This window comes from Cornus florida, unplaced genomic scaffold (assembly GCF_030987335.1).
Source record: "Cornus florida cultivar Cherokee Brave unplaced genomic scaffold, ASM3098733v1 CherokeeBrave_3.0.0_Hap2_Chr09, whole genome shotgun sequence".
NCBI classification, from domain to species: domain Eukaryota; kingdom Viridiplantae; phylum Streptophyta; class Magnoliopsida; order Cornales; family Cornaceae; genus Cornus; species Cornus florida.
Genome location: NW_026775579.1, coordinates 44,335,986 through 44,349,678, shown reverse-complemented (window position 1 = coordinate 44,349,678; position 13,693 = coordinate 44,335,986). Strand labels below are relative to the sequence as shown.

The 13,693-nt window shown below is 34.8% G+C and overlaps 1 protein-coding gene and 1 pseudogene across 1 annotated transcript in view; one reads left to right on the top strand and one right to left on the bottom strand.

Annotated features, from left to right (window-relative positions):
- The window catches only part of LOC132273780 (mitogen-activated protein kinase kinase kinase 1-like), a 36,677-nt gene extending 28,218 nt beyond the window's left edge, over positions 1 to 8,459 (top strand). The window contains exons 7-8 of the mRNA XM_059774840.1: positions 3,161 to 3,274; positions 7,192 to 8,459. Coding sequence (XP_059630823.1) covers positions 3,161 to 3,274; positions 7,192 to 7,404 — 327 coding nt within the window. The 3' untranslated portion in view covers positions 7,405 to 8,459. The remainder of the gene's footprint in view (positions 1 to 3,160; positions 3,275 to 7,191) is intronic.
- Positions 8,460 to 9,236: 777 nt separating this feature from the next.
- LOC132273781 (organelle RRM domain-containing protein 2, mitochondrial-like) lies at positions 9,237 to 13,270 on the bottom strand (annotated as a pseudogene).
- Between the last annotated feature and the right edge of the window lie 423 nt (positions 13,271 to 13,693).

The following is a 13,693-nucleotide window of genomic DNA, read 5'->3' as shown; positions in this document are numbered from 1 at the left end:
AAGTCAAAATTAAAAAAGACCCCTCATTTTTCTAACTTATTTGTCCAAAAAATTTCAAAATTCAATAAAACCCATGTTTTTTCTCCTTTAGTGGATCCCACAAAATTTTTAAGCATCAAAATTAAAAATAGACCCCACTTACTATTTATTTTTTGGTTCAAAATTTGTGTCACATTATATTCAATGTTTGCCCCCACTCAAGTAGATTTCTGGCTCTGCCTCTAGGTGCAACGTCCTCTTTTGCAATCAAAACAAAGAGCTGTCCACTTTCCTTGACCTCTTTCATTAAGCCAGTCATGGTAAGAAAATATGTTTCCTCTCCTAATTTAGGTTTGGGACCAAATTTCTCACGCATGGACCTAAAGTAACTTTCAAGTTTTCCTTCCAAAAAGTGTACATGTTCTTTCTTCCATGATGCAAAGTATCTCCATCAAATTGCCGAGGCCTCCCCAGCAATACATGGCATGCATCCATTGGTACCCATCGCACCAAGTAATGTCAAAGTACGTGTTTCCAATGGAGAAAGAGACCAAGCAGTGTTGTGAAACGGTTACCTCATTCCCCTTGCAAAACCAAGAGAGTTTGTAGGGCCTCTGATGCTTCTCGGCTTCGAGTTTCAAATTCTCCACAGCTTCTTGGGATACCACATTCTCACAACTACCGCCATCAATAGTCATGTTGCACACCCTCCCACCAATAGTGCAAGTGGTGTGAAAGATGTTAATGCACAACCAATCTTCTTCATCCTCATGTTTTGGAAGCAAAAGTGACTTATGCATAACTAAGGATTCGCCTGGCCCATGCTGGCCCATTAGATTTTTTTAGTTTTTATATATCTACCCACACCCCCCCCCCCCCCCCCCCCCCCCCCGAATTTTCTTTCTTCAAAGCTGCCCCTTAGCCATCCTAGTCTATTATTATTTTTTTACATTTTACACATATAGTTTATTAAATTATATTGAATGACCCTCTAAAATTAAATTTTTTCCCAAAACATCCTTCTAATTCTTTATTTTTTTTCCCTTCCTACTCTTCTTCTTCATTTTTGTTTTCAATTCTCTTGAAAGAAAATTGCATTTCCTTTCTTCAAACAAATCCCAATTTTTCTTTCTTTCAAAGTTTTTCCATATTTTTTTCTTCTACTTAAAAAAATTATTTTATCATGTGATAATGTGCCCCACCTGAATCAAATTCCTGGCTCCATCCCTGATCATCATCCTCTTCCTCCGTGGAATCATCATATTTTGGCTCGTCTTTTGGGATTGCATCATCTTCCTCGATCCAAAGCTGTTTTCCAAGTTTTCTACACTCTGCCAATCTGTGTCTAGGCTCTCCACACTTATAACACCTCATGCCAAGGTCTCCGTCTCGATTTTGGCCTGCTGTCTTTCCATAATTTTGGCGGTCTCCGGCATTGCAGCCTGCTCTTTAACTCCACCAACATGTGGCAGCTTCTATCCTGCATTTTGGTCCTTGTTTCGCACTGTTGTAGGGGCTGATTCTCACTTAAAAGTGGACTGCAACCTGGCAGAACTACTGCTCAAAATGGCTTTCTACCACCAAAGCCCTCTGATAAGCCTCCGAAACAGACCAAAATGAATGCAAAAGTAGGACCTCTAGTATACTAGGCCTCAATCCACTTATGTAACGCGCCACGAGTTGTTCATCACTTCCATAAATCATTGCGTGTAATTAGTTGATAGAATTCCTCGGTATAATCTTCCACGCTGCGACTCCTTTGGCTTACATTATACAAAAGTTGATACATCATTTGGACATAATTAAAAGGCACAAAATTGTTCCTTCATCTTTTTCTTCATCTTCTCCCATTCTACAATCTTTGGCTTTACCTCTACACTCCCGGGTAATCCGTATATGCTCCCACCATGCTGATGCCCTTCCTCTCAAACAAATACTCCCTCTGTCCCTAAATAGTTGTCCACTTCGTAAACTGTGACTCACATAATTGTGAGTCACAGTTTACGAAGTGGACAATTAAATTGGGACGGAGGTAGTAGCTATGAGCTTGATCTTCTTGTGAACAGGGATCTCATGAGATTCAAAAATATGTTCGACGGTACTTAGCCAATCGATGAACTCCTTGGGCTTGAGACTTCCATGAAACTCAGAAATCTCGATTTTGATGTGTGATTGCCAATGACGACCAGTCTTCTCTTCGGCTGATCTATGGCGATGCGGAACATATAATGGTTTTCTGTGATAGTCTAGTTCTCGACAAACCGCCATCCACGGGAATATTGTCACCAACCGGTGGGTGGTTGTTAACCGGCGGGTTTATAACACGTTGACCCAATTGTTAAGTCAACATCTCAACTTGTCTCCAGAAAAACTCTTTATCATGTCTTGGTGTTGCTGGATAAGGGTTTAGCCGGACCTTGCATCCTACGATTTCCTCCTCTCAGTGTTGTCGTGGAGGCATGATATAAGCAGTTGGAAAGCCGAAACCAAAGCTCTAATACCAAACTAATGCCGCCTTAGTACCTTACCAAGAGGAGATGATCAAATTGTCTTTAGAGCAATATTGAAAAGAAATAAAGAACAAAGCAAGAGAAAGGAGAATTCGAGGCAAACTTTTAGTTGCTGTTAAAAAAATTCTCTCTTCAACTAACGAAAAAACCCTAGCAATTACAAAGCTTTATATAGAGTTCCTTCTTCCTCAATCTAATAGCTTGCTCCCAAATATAAATTAAAACAAATATAGGAAAGTTGCTGAAAATAAAGGAAAGTTGCTAAATATTTCTGGTTCTCCTTGCCTGTCCTCTACTTTCCTTTTTCGGGTGTTCCCAATGTTTAAGGAAATCATCTACTGGGTCCACAGCTACATCATGCTGTAGAGACCCCTAATTCTTTTGGTTATCAAAATTCTTCCCCCTCCCCCCCCCCCCCCCCCCCTCTCTTTTGGGAGGGAGGGTTCTGTTGTATAACTGGAACTAGTGCTGTACCTGAGAATTACCGCATGCTATGACGACATTTTAACTTGCATGGTCATCTATGTTGAGTTTGGAAGTGTTCATTGAGGAGCTTACTTTGTTGAGATGCCTTGGGTACTCGTAATAGATTGTGTTCTGTATATATGGATAGACACATACTTATTCATAATACAAAATTTGTTTCTGATTATCTAAGTCTTTCATTGCAGGTTGTTAGGAACCAAGGAAACCAAGGATATGGCATTTCAGCAGATATATGGAGCCTCGGATGCACTGTCTTAGAGATGTTAACCCGCCAAATGCCTTACTTTCATCTTGAATGCGTAAGTAAAACATTTCTTATAATTGCGTTTGCATAAGTAAAAACATTTCTTATAAGTAAAACTTTTTTTACAAGATAAGCTTTTGCATGCCTTTGTTTTTTGGACGGTCAAATTTCTTCTTTCTTTTCTTTTGCACAATATTACCTTTTGGTTTAATCTGATTTCACCAATGCCTGATAAGAAATGTATGCAACGACTTCTAGTTTCTGCCACATCATACACAGATGTAATTCTTTGAAATAAACTAGCTGGAAGTAGATTCGTCTGTATTTGAAATTTTATTCTTACATATCTTGTAAATTTTGTTCAAATTATATCTTGCATTCATGTGATTTAAGTTCAATATTTTTTTTAGTATTTACCTATTTAGATTTGGTTTGATTGTGGTGAGATATATGATTCTCAATATGTTAGCCATACTTAAAGTTATATACTTCCAATAAGAACTAATTGAACTACGAATGTCTTCAATTTGAATTTCAGTATCATGGTAAAACATATCATGGGTGTGGATAACATGCAAATATTGGGATGGGTGTGTGGCCAGATAAGAAAAGATAAAATTAAATAAAGGTGAATGACGTTCACGTAACCAGCTGTAATTGTTGGGAAAAAGTTTTTTTATTTTTTTTATAGCTAAACAGGTTGTTGAATGCGTTCTCCTTTTCTTGATTCTTTTGCTTGAACATTTTGAGATATTATGTTACACGAGCAGGTACTAGTTCTTGCTCTCTTTTTTTGCCCTTTTCCATATGGGTAACTTACACTTGCCTCCCCTCTAGAATGGGAAAATTGCAAAATTATCATAGGTTTTGCATTGAACCCTATACTCCATTATACTATAAAATGTTCCAATTTATATGCCAGAGGTGGAGGCTCTAGTGAAGAATGCCTGGTGTACAGAGGTTAATGGCAGTCCTATTGACCAGCTTCTTAAGAAATTGAGATGGTATTTTAGATTATACCAAATTTACTATTATATTATTATCAATATACTTATATAATAATTACTCCCTCTATCTCAAAATAGTTGTCCATCTTTGAAATTCAAACTTTTTAAGGGGACAAGCATTTAATGAATTGTCCCCTTCTAAAATTCCAAAACTATACTTCCAAAAGTAGAGTTAGTAGGAATAAATTTCCAAGAGTGTAGGATAGTCTTGGAAGTATGCAACCTTTTTATATTGAGGGGACGAGAATTTTGGGACATTCCAAAATGGAAAGATAGATGAGAATTATGGGACGGAGGGAGTAATATAATATAATTTTATATAAAATAGTCTACATATTAAATTTTTTATAATATTATATTATTAGAATTTTACAATATAGTGTTAAACAATATTGTTAGGTTATATAATTTAAATGTTTTAGAATATTATTTTGCAATGTAATATTAAAATATGATAATGTAGTTTAACACAATGTATTATATTATATTAAAGGGTTAAATACATTGACCTCCCCTGAGATTGGCTTAATTACACTCAGGTGAAACTTTTCAAAAATCTTGCAATGACCTCCCCTCTAATGGAATCATGACTACGAACCTCTTTCAAAGAAAGAAAAAAGGAGCGAAAACCTTAGTTTTTAAGGTGAAATTACCTTTATACCCCCAAATATTTCAGAATAAAGAATACCAAAATATCTGTTATAGTAAAAAGACCAAATTGCCCACCTTCATGAACACTTTGGGTTGTCTGTTCACAACCTACCCAACCCCTTCCCCTCCCCTCCTCTCTTTACCCACCATCGCCGCCACAGCCACCATCCTCACACTAACACTACCCTTTCTCTCTGTCTGTATATCATATATATATATATATATATATATATATATATATATATATATATATATATCGCACACACTTCCAATTTCAAAAAAAAAAAAACATTCAAGGGTTACACAAGAAGTACAAATTTACTGTACAGATACCTTTTCACCAGTCCCTGTGAGTACCATTCAAGATCTGTAGCCACATGCCTGTGAAGAGCAAAATCAAACCTAATGTAAAGAGCATCAAACCACACACAAACAACCGTGAGAATAGGATGCATTTTGGTATACAAATGTCATTGTAAAGGTTAACAAAGGCATTTTAGATGGAGGGAGGGCATGTTGATCAAATCACCCATTGTTTTTGGACGGAAGGGGGTAATAGTAGCAAGTGAGCAAATGTCATGGGAACTCGATGCAAGATTTTTGAAAATTTTCATCCGAGCATAATTAGACCAAACCTTAGGGAGGTCAGTGTATTTAACCCTATATTAAATTATAATATTATGTAAGATTATGTTATACCACATTTTCTTGCTACTTTTCGTTATATTATATTATCTACAAGTTAATTATTTTATTCATTATATTATTTTGTTTGATAATAGTATATGACATAATGTTTTTGATTATTATATTTGGATTACAAATATAATCGAATATTATGTAAAATGTATTGTAGATGATATTTAATTTTATCTTATTTTATTATTATTGTTGTTATTATTATGGGTTGTTATTTTTATGGAATCTTATTATATTATTAAGTAATAAAATTTATTATATTATTTAATATAATATAATTTAAGATATTTGGAGTACCATCATTGAATTTAGACCATAGAACTTGTGAATGTATATATATATATCGGTCGCGAGCGAAAAACACCCCTATGGTATGCATATAGAGTGTATAACCCCATATACGTTCTAAAAAGCCCCTAACATTCAATTTTGGAGCACATAAGGACCTGAATGCTGAAAAGACTAAAGTGCCCCTCTATAATTGAATAAAAAAATAGGTAAAAAATTAATTAAATGTGAAATGACTAAATTGTTCCTCTTTTCTTTTCTTTTTCTGGATTTCTTCATCATCACTGTTGCCGGTAATGGAACAATGACGACGACTTGATATGTCCGGCATCAGTTCAGTGTATATATATATTATATACTCCCTCCGTCTCATATTAATAGTCCATTATTCCATTTTTTGCTGTCCCATAATTGTTGTCTCATTTTAAAAACCAATACATTACTTTTTATTACATTTCCAATATACCCCTACTTTCTATGTCTCTTGAAAGTCGTACAATCTGGGACCTGTTAAAAATAAAACTTTTCAAAGTATAGTATTTATTGCCAATCTAATAAAACTTGATGTCTTAAAAAGTGTGAATTGTGGAATTGAACAATTATAATGGGACAGAGGTAATATCTATATATAAGGGCAATATATATATATAAGGGCATTATCGGAAGAGATAAGGACGTTTTTGGAATTTTATATCTTTAAGCCTTTTTTTTGCTCATTTTTCAAACTTAACGGACTTATATACACAACATAAGCTCTTCTTTGCTCATTTTTTCAAGCTTAACGGACTTATTATATACACAACATACAGGATGGGGGTGTTATTTGACCAAAATTTAAACATTAGGGGTGTTTTTTCTCACTTTACCCTATCTATATATATATATATCATATTACATTATTCACAAGTTTTGTGGTTTGTATTCAATGATAAAAACCGTTTATATATATTTTATTTTTAAGTGAAGGGGTATTTTGGAGAAATATTTTTAAAATTTATTCCATTCCAGCATTTCATTTTTAAATTTGTCTAACCAGAAATGGTCATCCATTCTTGCATCATTTCACATTTGCGACCAAAGTGCACCCCCTTGGCGCTCTTCAGTGATTTTTAATCTGTAAAAGAACTAGGTTGTGCAATAATTCTTCATTGAGAAATTATTGGCAGGCATTATTTGTATGCAATGATTGCAATCTATAGGTGTTCTTTCCTTGTAAGACCAGGATTTTGGTTGAGTGAATGTCTGAGTCTCTGTTATTCATGCGACTCTTAAATCCACATGGCTGTTAGTTTGGAGTTTGACTGCATCTTCTCTTTGTGAACGGCAGATGCAGGCAGTGTATAGGATTGGACAGGGTGAGCGACCACGTGTTCCTGATTCTCTTTCCAGAGATGCACGGGATTTTATACTTAGATGCCTCCAAGTTAATCCTAATACTCGGCCCACTGCTACTCAGCTCTTAACCCATCCATTTGTGAAGCAGTCACTCACCACGTACTCAGGGTCAGCATCTCCTTATCATCTTGTCAGGAGGACTTAAAAATTTTCCATAAGCTTTGAAGTGTAAGCAAGGTAAAAGATTGATTCGGTGTAATTCAATTTTCGGTCATTGGTTGCAATTCCACATCCCACAAAAACTCAAAAGAAAAGGGAAAAAAGAGTGAGAAATAGACTTGAATCTTGTCATCTGCAACTCTTTAACCATGTTACAAAAAAACATTGTGAAAGGGCATTTGTTCTCATTATTAGTATGAGATTCTGGCATGCACATGTTGTGATGGGAAAAGGATATTGAAGTTGGCTCGGGATTTTTTCATGCAAGAAGATTGTGGGAAATTCCCATTCTTTTTGGATCAGATGCTTGTTGGAAGTTCTCATATAGTACACTCGATTGTTTTCTACTCTGCATCTCAAATGCAGGGAAGAGGTAGACAGCTTGATGAAGGGACATTCCAAAAAGAAAATGAAATTATTATTGAGGGACCTCCTCTACAATACTGCATAATCTTTACTGTCAAACCCACCCCCCACCCCAAGCCTATGTTAATTAATTATTACTTCTGATAAATTTATACTGTGCCCCACAAGTTGGACTATGACTTTGACCCTGGGCCCTTGTTACCATCTTCACTCACCGACGTGATACCCTCTCTCGGAAGAAAAAAACCTCCCAACCACCGTCAGAATATTTCCTTGCATTGGACCCTCATGTTGGTTAATTGATTCCAGGGTTGTAGTCATTCGATTTTTCAATGGATGCATTAGATCTCTGTGGCATGTTGGAACTATAAGTCGTCTTGCACCATCCAGGATCCATCCATGTACATGAAATCGATGAAGACTACCATACTATCAATTCCGTCGACTTTTCTGGAGATCTTCACACCAAATGGTGAACTGCTGCAAATTATTATTGTTATTTGCTGTCGGAATTTTTGTTTCTTGTCAATAGCTGATTGGTGTATAATTATTTTTTTCTCCTTCCTGCTGTCTATAGGTTAAGCATTAGTTGTAGAGATCAGAAATCAGATGTTTCTTGTATATATATCTCTTCATTCAAAATTATGTGAGATGCATTTCTATTTGTAGTTTCTACCCGTTGCTTTCATTTTTCATGATTTCCGGCGTGCCTTTTTTTCTAGCATTCCTTTTCTTTCTTTTTTCCTTCTTTGAAGTAAATGTATGAATAGGTACAACAGAGGATGGTCATTTATGGAATGAAGCACATTCTAAACAAATCGCTTAGAACATCAACGGATAAAAAATGTTTTTCTTATTATCTGCGCTCTTAACATTTTCATCATTCTTAAACATTTTCATTATTCTTAAACATTTTTATTATTACCCTTTGTAAATTACAATAGTAGAATAAGAATATCACCCTCCTGTTTGTGGGGGCTCTCTTTCTTGCAGGGTATTGGAAATGTGATCATCCTTTAGGGAGTTTTTTGGCATTTTCTGTGGCATTCTTTCTTTTTTTTTTAGTTAACCAGTCTCATTAATTCATTGTTAGATAGAAATTTAAATTTTATATGCATGGTATTCTTCCGATTGATGCAATTCCCACAAACATCTTATATAATTTTTTACTTGAATCCGAGTGTTTTAGTTGTGTCTTGAGTCACATAAAACGGGAAAATTAAGTCATAAGCAATGAGAATTTGAGTAAAAGCGTGCGTAGAGCGTGAGAGCGAAAACGTGCTCGGAGTTTGAGAGCGATACCTGTTGAAAAGTACTGTATCAGTTGGACAGAAAAATGACAATAAAAAGAGAGATATAGACCCAAGACCGTGAGTGAAAGTAGGCTCAAGCTCATTTTACATTTTCAACTAGTCTAAGTCGGATAGGGTAGACTCTAGACGCACTCGTGACTAGGACCTAGCTGGCTCACTGACTAGACTACCCGTAAGTCAGATCGGAAAGTCTCTAGACTCACTTATGACTCGGGCCTAGTTGGCTCAGTGACAGGAAGATGTAGAATGAAGGCATGAATATCAAGCTCATTTTACACACACTTTCTCAATGTACCAAAACACACTCGAATCCCTCATTCTTGAAAAAAAATAATTAACATTCATTAGGAACCCAAATTTATTGAATTATGTAATAAAAAATCGCCTATGATACATACAGTTCGAACACTAAAGAATTTCACAACCGCGATGCCAGTTCTGTTACCATTTCTTGATGCAACAAAGCATCCGAATCCTCGTACCATTTTCCTCATTGATTTTCCTGATACGAAACATCTCCACCCTTTGAATAAACAACAAACATAACCAACATTGTTGGAGAAAGCAACCCAAAGATATGGGACCTAAATCACACAAATATTTAAAAAATTTAAGATCTGACAACCTACAGGGTTTTTAAACCCTTGAGCTCTTCATTAAAGGTTAATATGTTCCTCCTGCTTCAATACAACATATTGCAAAGGTTTCTACCATAGAAGAAATCCATAAACAAGAAATTCCAAGACAGTATATAAACCCACAGTTAATCTAGTTCTAGTGCAGTTGGAGTCAACATAAATCCAATGGTGATATACACCATAAATGACACTTAGCTTTCATCGCTAAAGCCGGGCTCGATCTCAATAACATACCCATCCAACATGTTACTATCCATTACTTTTTTAGCCTTCTCTGCTTCTTCTGTTGGTTGCATACGTAACAAAACCAAACCCCATTGATCTTCCAGAGACTCTATCTCCAGGGATTTTGGCTGCAAAAGCATTCAAGCACCAGATTAGGACACATCATTTATTCACTGTGCTTACTAAGAGATCAAGATTAAAGCTAAATATCTGAGGAATGAAGCGAGATATACAACAATAATAATGAAAGCGATAAGTAATTATGATAACCTTCAAGAAGCTGGCCAAATGGAGAAAATGCTTCTCTAAGCTTTTCTTCTGTTGTTACTCTTGATAAGCCTGCATCATCATGCACAATTATTGGTGTCAATTATCCTTCAGGAGGAGACAATAAAAAAGGAAAAACCTTTACCGTGTAAGATGCAAAAGATCAAATCAGCTGAAGCTCCTATGCAACTATGTTTCCCCGAGCCTTCATATTTCAAAAAGTAACATCATGCCGTATAAATGTCCGTACAACAAAAACAGCCACCAAAACCTTTTTCCAATTAACTTGGGGTCAGCTCCAATGTTTCCATTCCGCTGCCAATGTAAAGTCCCTTGTCCATTTTCTGAAACATCCGGAAGCTGATGCAACGCGTCACCTAAGGGGAACGCCTAGCATTTACTCGTCTAAGTGTCCATCATCCTAATATTTATACTGGCCTTCACTCTGCTCGTACAAAGTTAAGAGAAATCCAAAAATGTAAAGCTTTATACATTAAACCTGGTGATGATAGTGGATTAGATGAAGTGGTGAATTATGTGTCAAAAAGAACTTTAGCACTTCCCTTTCGGCATTTCCACGACAATGAGTGTGAAAACAGGCACGCACACACACGCACACACACACACGTGCAGGTCTAAAGATTTACTGGCCACTTAAACTACTATCATTTTCGATTCTGTGTCTAACCCAAAATAGCGACTAGATCCATCATCCAAAGCTTTATCCACTTAGATATTATACCCATCAAACTATCACATTGCAATTAGGTCACATTTACTTCTTTTCCCTTCTTCTTCTCTCCTTTTTTTTTCTATCTATAGTTGAAGATAGTTGCACGTAGCAAGTGTTATGTTGCCTGAGTGGTCGGGTTGTTCCCCGTGTTCGAGCCTTGCACCCTCCCCATCCCCTCTAACAACTATCCCCTTAACATTCTTGCCATGAAAAAATATATATATATGGTTGAACATAATGACTGAGTAACAGATACAAAAAATATTCCAAAACATGACAAGGGTCGATATATTGTGGGATCTGAAAAATTACCTTACCAAGCAAGTGAAGCATCTTCAAAGAAGAAGAAAGAAGGAAAGAAAAGAGCGCCTTAAGATTATAGCTTTACGCATGCTGCTAAAAAGTGGAAATTGTTCCACTGAAATTGTTGCAATGATAAACAGCACACAACTAATAAGTAAAGGCCTAACTCATAGTTAATAGTCACAGTACGGTAGTTACTCTACTCAATTTTCACAAAAAACCTGAACTCGATCCAACAAGAATTCAACCTCGTTTCGTTTTTAAGTAACTGAGTTAAAATCAAACAACATTTTCAAACTTGCTATTCAAACCAGTGTAGTCCAAACAAGCCATAACTCCACCTGTTAACTTGTGAACAAGTAACTGAACAAGTCTTCGGAATCATTAGAATTTGTGAACATAACAGTTTATTATGACTTGTTTATGTTCATAACGAATTTGTTTTTATCAATCTTTGATTTCAAACTTTGTATTAAGGGTGAAATCAATTGGCAAAACAAGCCTAACCAGCATGCCAAGCAGTGCCTAAAGTAAGCTCAAGCACTAAATAAAGAAGGGAACCATGGATGGATGAAGCAATCCATCCTCGCCAACCATTTTTCATCCCTCAAGAATTCGAGGGAAGAGAGGAAAAACACAAGGATGACAACCATAGTATATAATGTAGAGTGTCATCAGTGTTTGCCAAATTATACTATTAGGTATCACCTCCTTCTACTCCATTACACAGCCAAACAAAAGGGGAAACAACACCTTCAACCAAGGATAAAAGAAATTACAGCTTTATAAACGTCACAAAATCTAATTGAAGCAGATCGAAAATGTGCTAGTAGGACAATTGGATAACAAATAGCAAAAATGAGGCGGAGAGTTCCAAGTGCAAGCATTCCTTTAAGTATGGTAAATTTAAAAAGTATCAACTGTTACAAAAACAAAAACCCAAACCAACATAGACATAGATGCTTTAATACATTTTTTTATCAATTGTTACAAAACAATAACACTAACCATCACAGACATAGATGCTTTAGTACATTTTTATCAATTGTTACAAAAACAAAAACCCTAACCAACACAGACATAGATGCTTTAGTACATTTTTTTATTTTATTTTTTATTTTTTATCAATTGTTACAAAACAAAAATCCTAACCAAACCAGACATAGATGCTTTAATACATTTTTTTATCAATTGTTACAAAACAAAAACACTAACCAACACAGACATAGATGCTTTAATACATTTTTTTTAATCAATTGTTACAAAACAAAAACCCTAACCAACACTATCATAGATACTTTAGTACATTTTTTAATCAATTGTTACAAAAACCCTACCAGCACAGACATAAATGGTCTAGTACATTTTTAAATCAATTGTTACAAAAACAAAAACCCTAACCAACACAGGCATAGATATTTTAATACATAATCTATAAATATATATATATATATATATAGATAAATATAAATTACATACAGATGTATAATCTTACCAGTGACCATGAGCTTTGGAGTTGTGAGGGTTGAATTGAGACGATTCCAGACAAATTGGGAATGAAGAACAGAAGATGCGGTCGAAGATCCGTTGAGAACGCGACAAAAAGCAAATGCAAAGGCCATCAAATCAAAATCGATGAATTCAACTCTATAACACAGAAGAGATTGAAGATCAAAACCCTAGTAAAGCCCTTAAAAAACGTATACAATGAAGTAATAACAAGACATTTGTTTGGCGAAATGCATGATATAGCAGAAGCGTGAGCATGAGCTATGATGTGTAGCTCAACCCTTTGAACCGTTGGATGAATTTGATGACTCGGGATGAAATGTGTTGAAACCCAAGTACGGAAAATTGTCATTATTTATACAAAATGTCCCCCTGAAATTAATTAATTTTTTTCTAAAAATTTCTATAATTTTATTTTTCTTTATATTCTTACTTTAAATCTTAATTTTTTGTATTCTCCTCAAGATATTTGCATTCACTTTATTAAATCAAACTCTTATTTTTTTCCCTTCAAAGTTCTCTCATATTTTATTCATTTTATTTTCTTCTTCTTTGTTTTCCTTTTTTTCTTCAATTGTTTTTGTAATTGTAGTTGAACAACTATAATGAGATTTTTTTATTATATAAAAACCAATATATAAAAATACTATTTTTAAAATAATTCAAACAATTTTTATGTACAACAAATTAGTTAACAAACATATTTTTATTTTGGAATAAATCACACCAAAAATTATAATAAAATAAAGTTAGCGAAATATAAAATAGCGAAATTTTATTTTTCTGATTTTATTTTTATTTATTTATTTTTTTACGACAGTTATTTTTTAAATTGTTAAATACTATATGAATTTTTTGAAACTTTCATTTGATATATTAGGAGAGTTATTATTATACTATGGCATCATGATTATATATAAA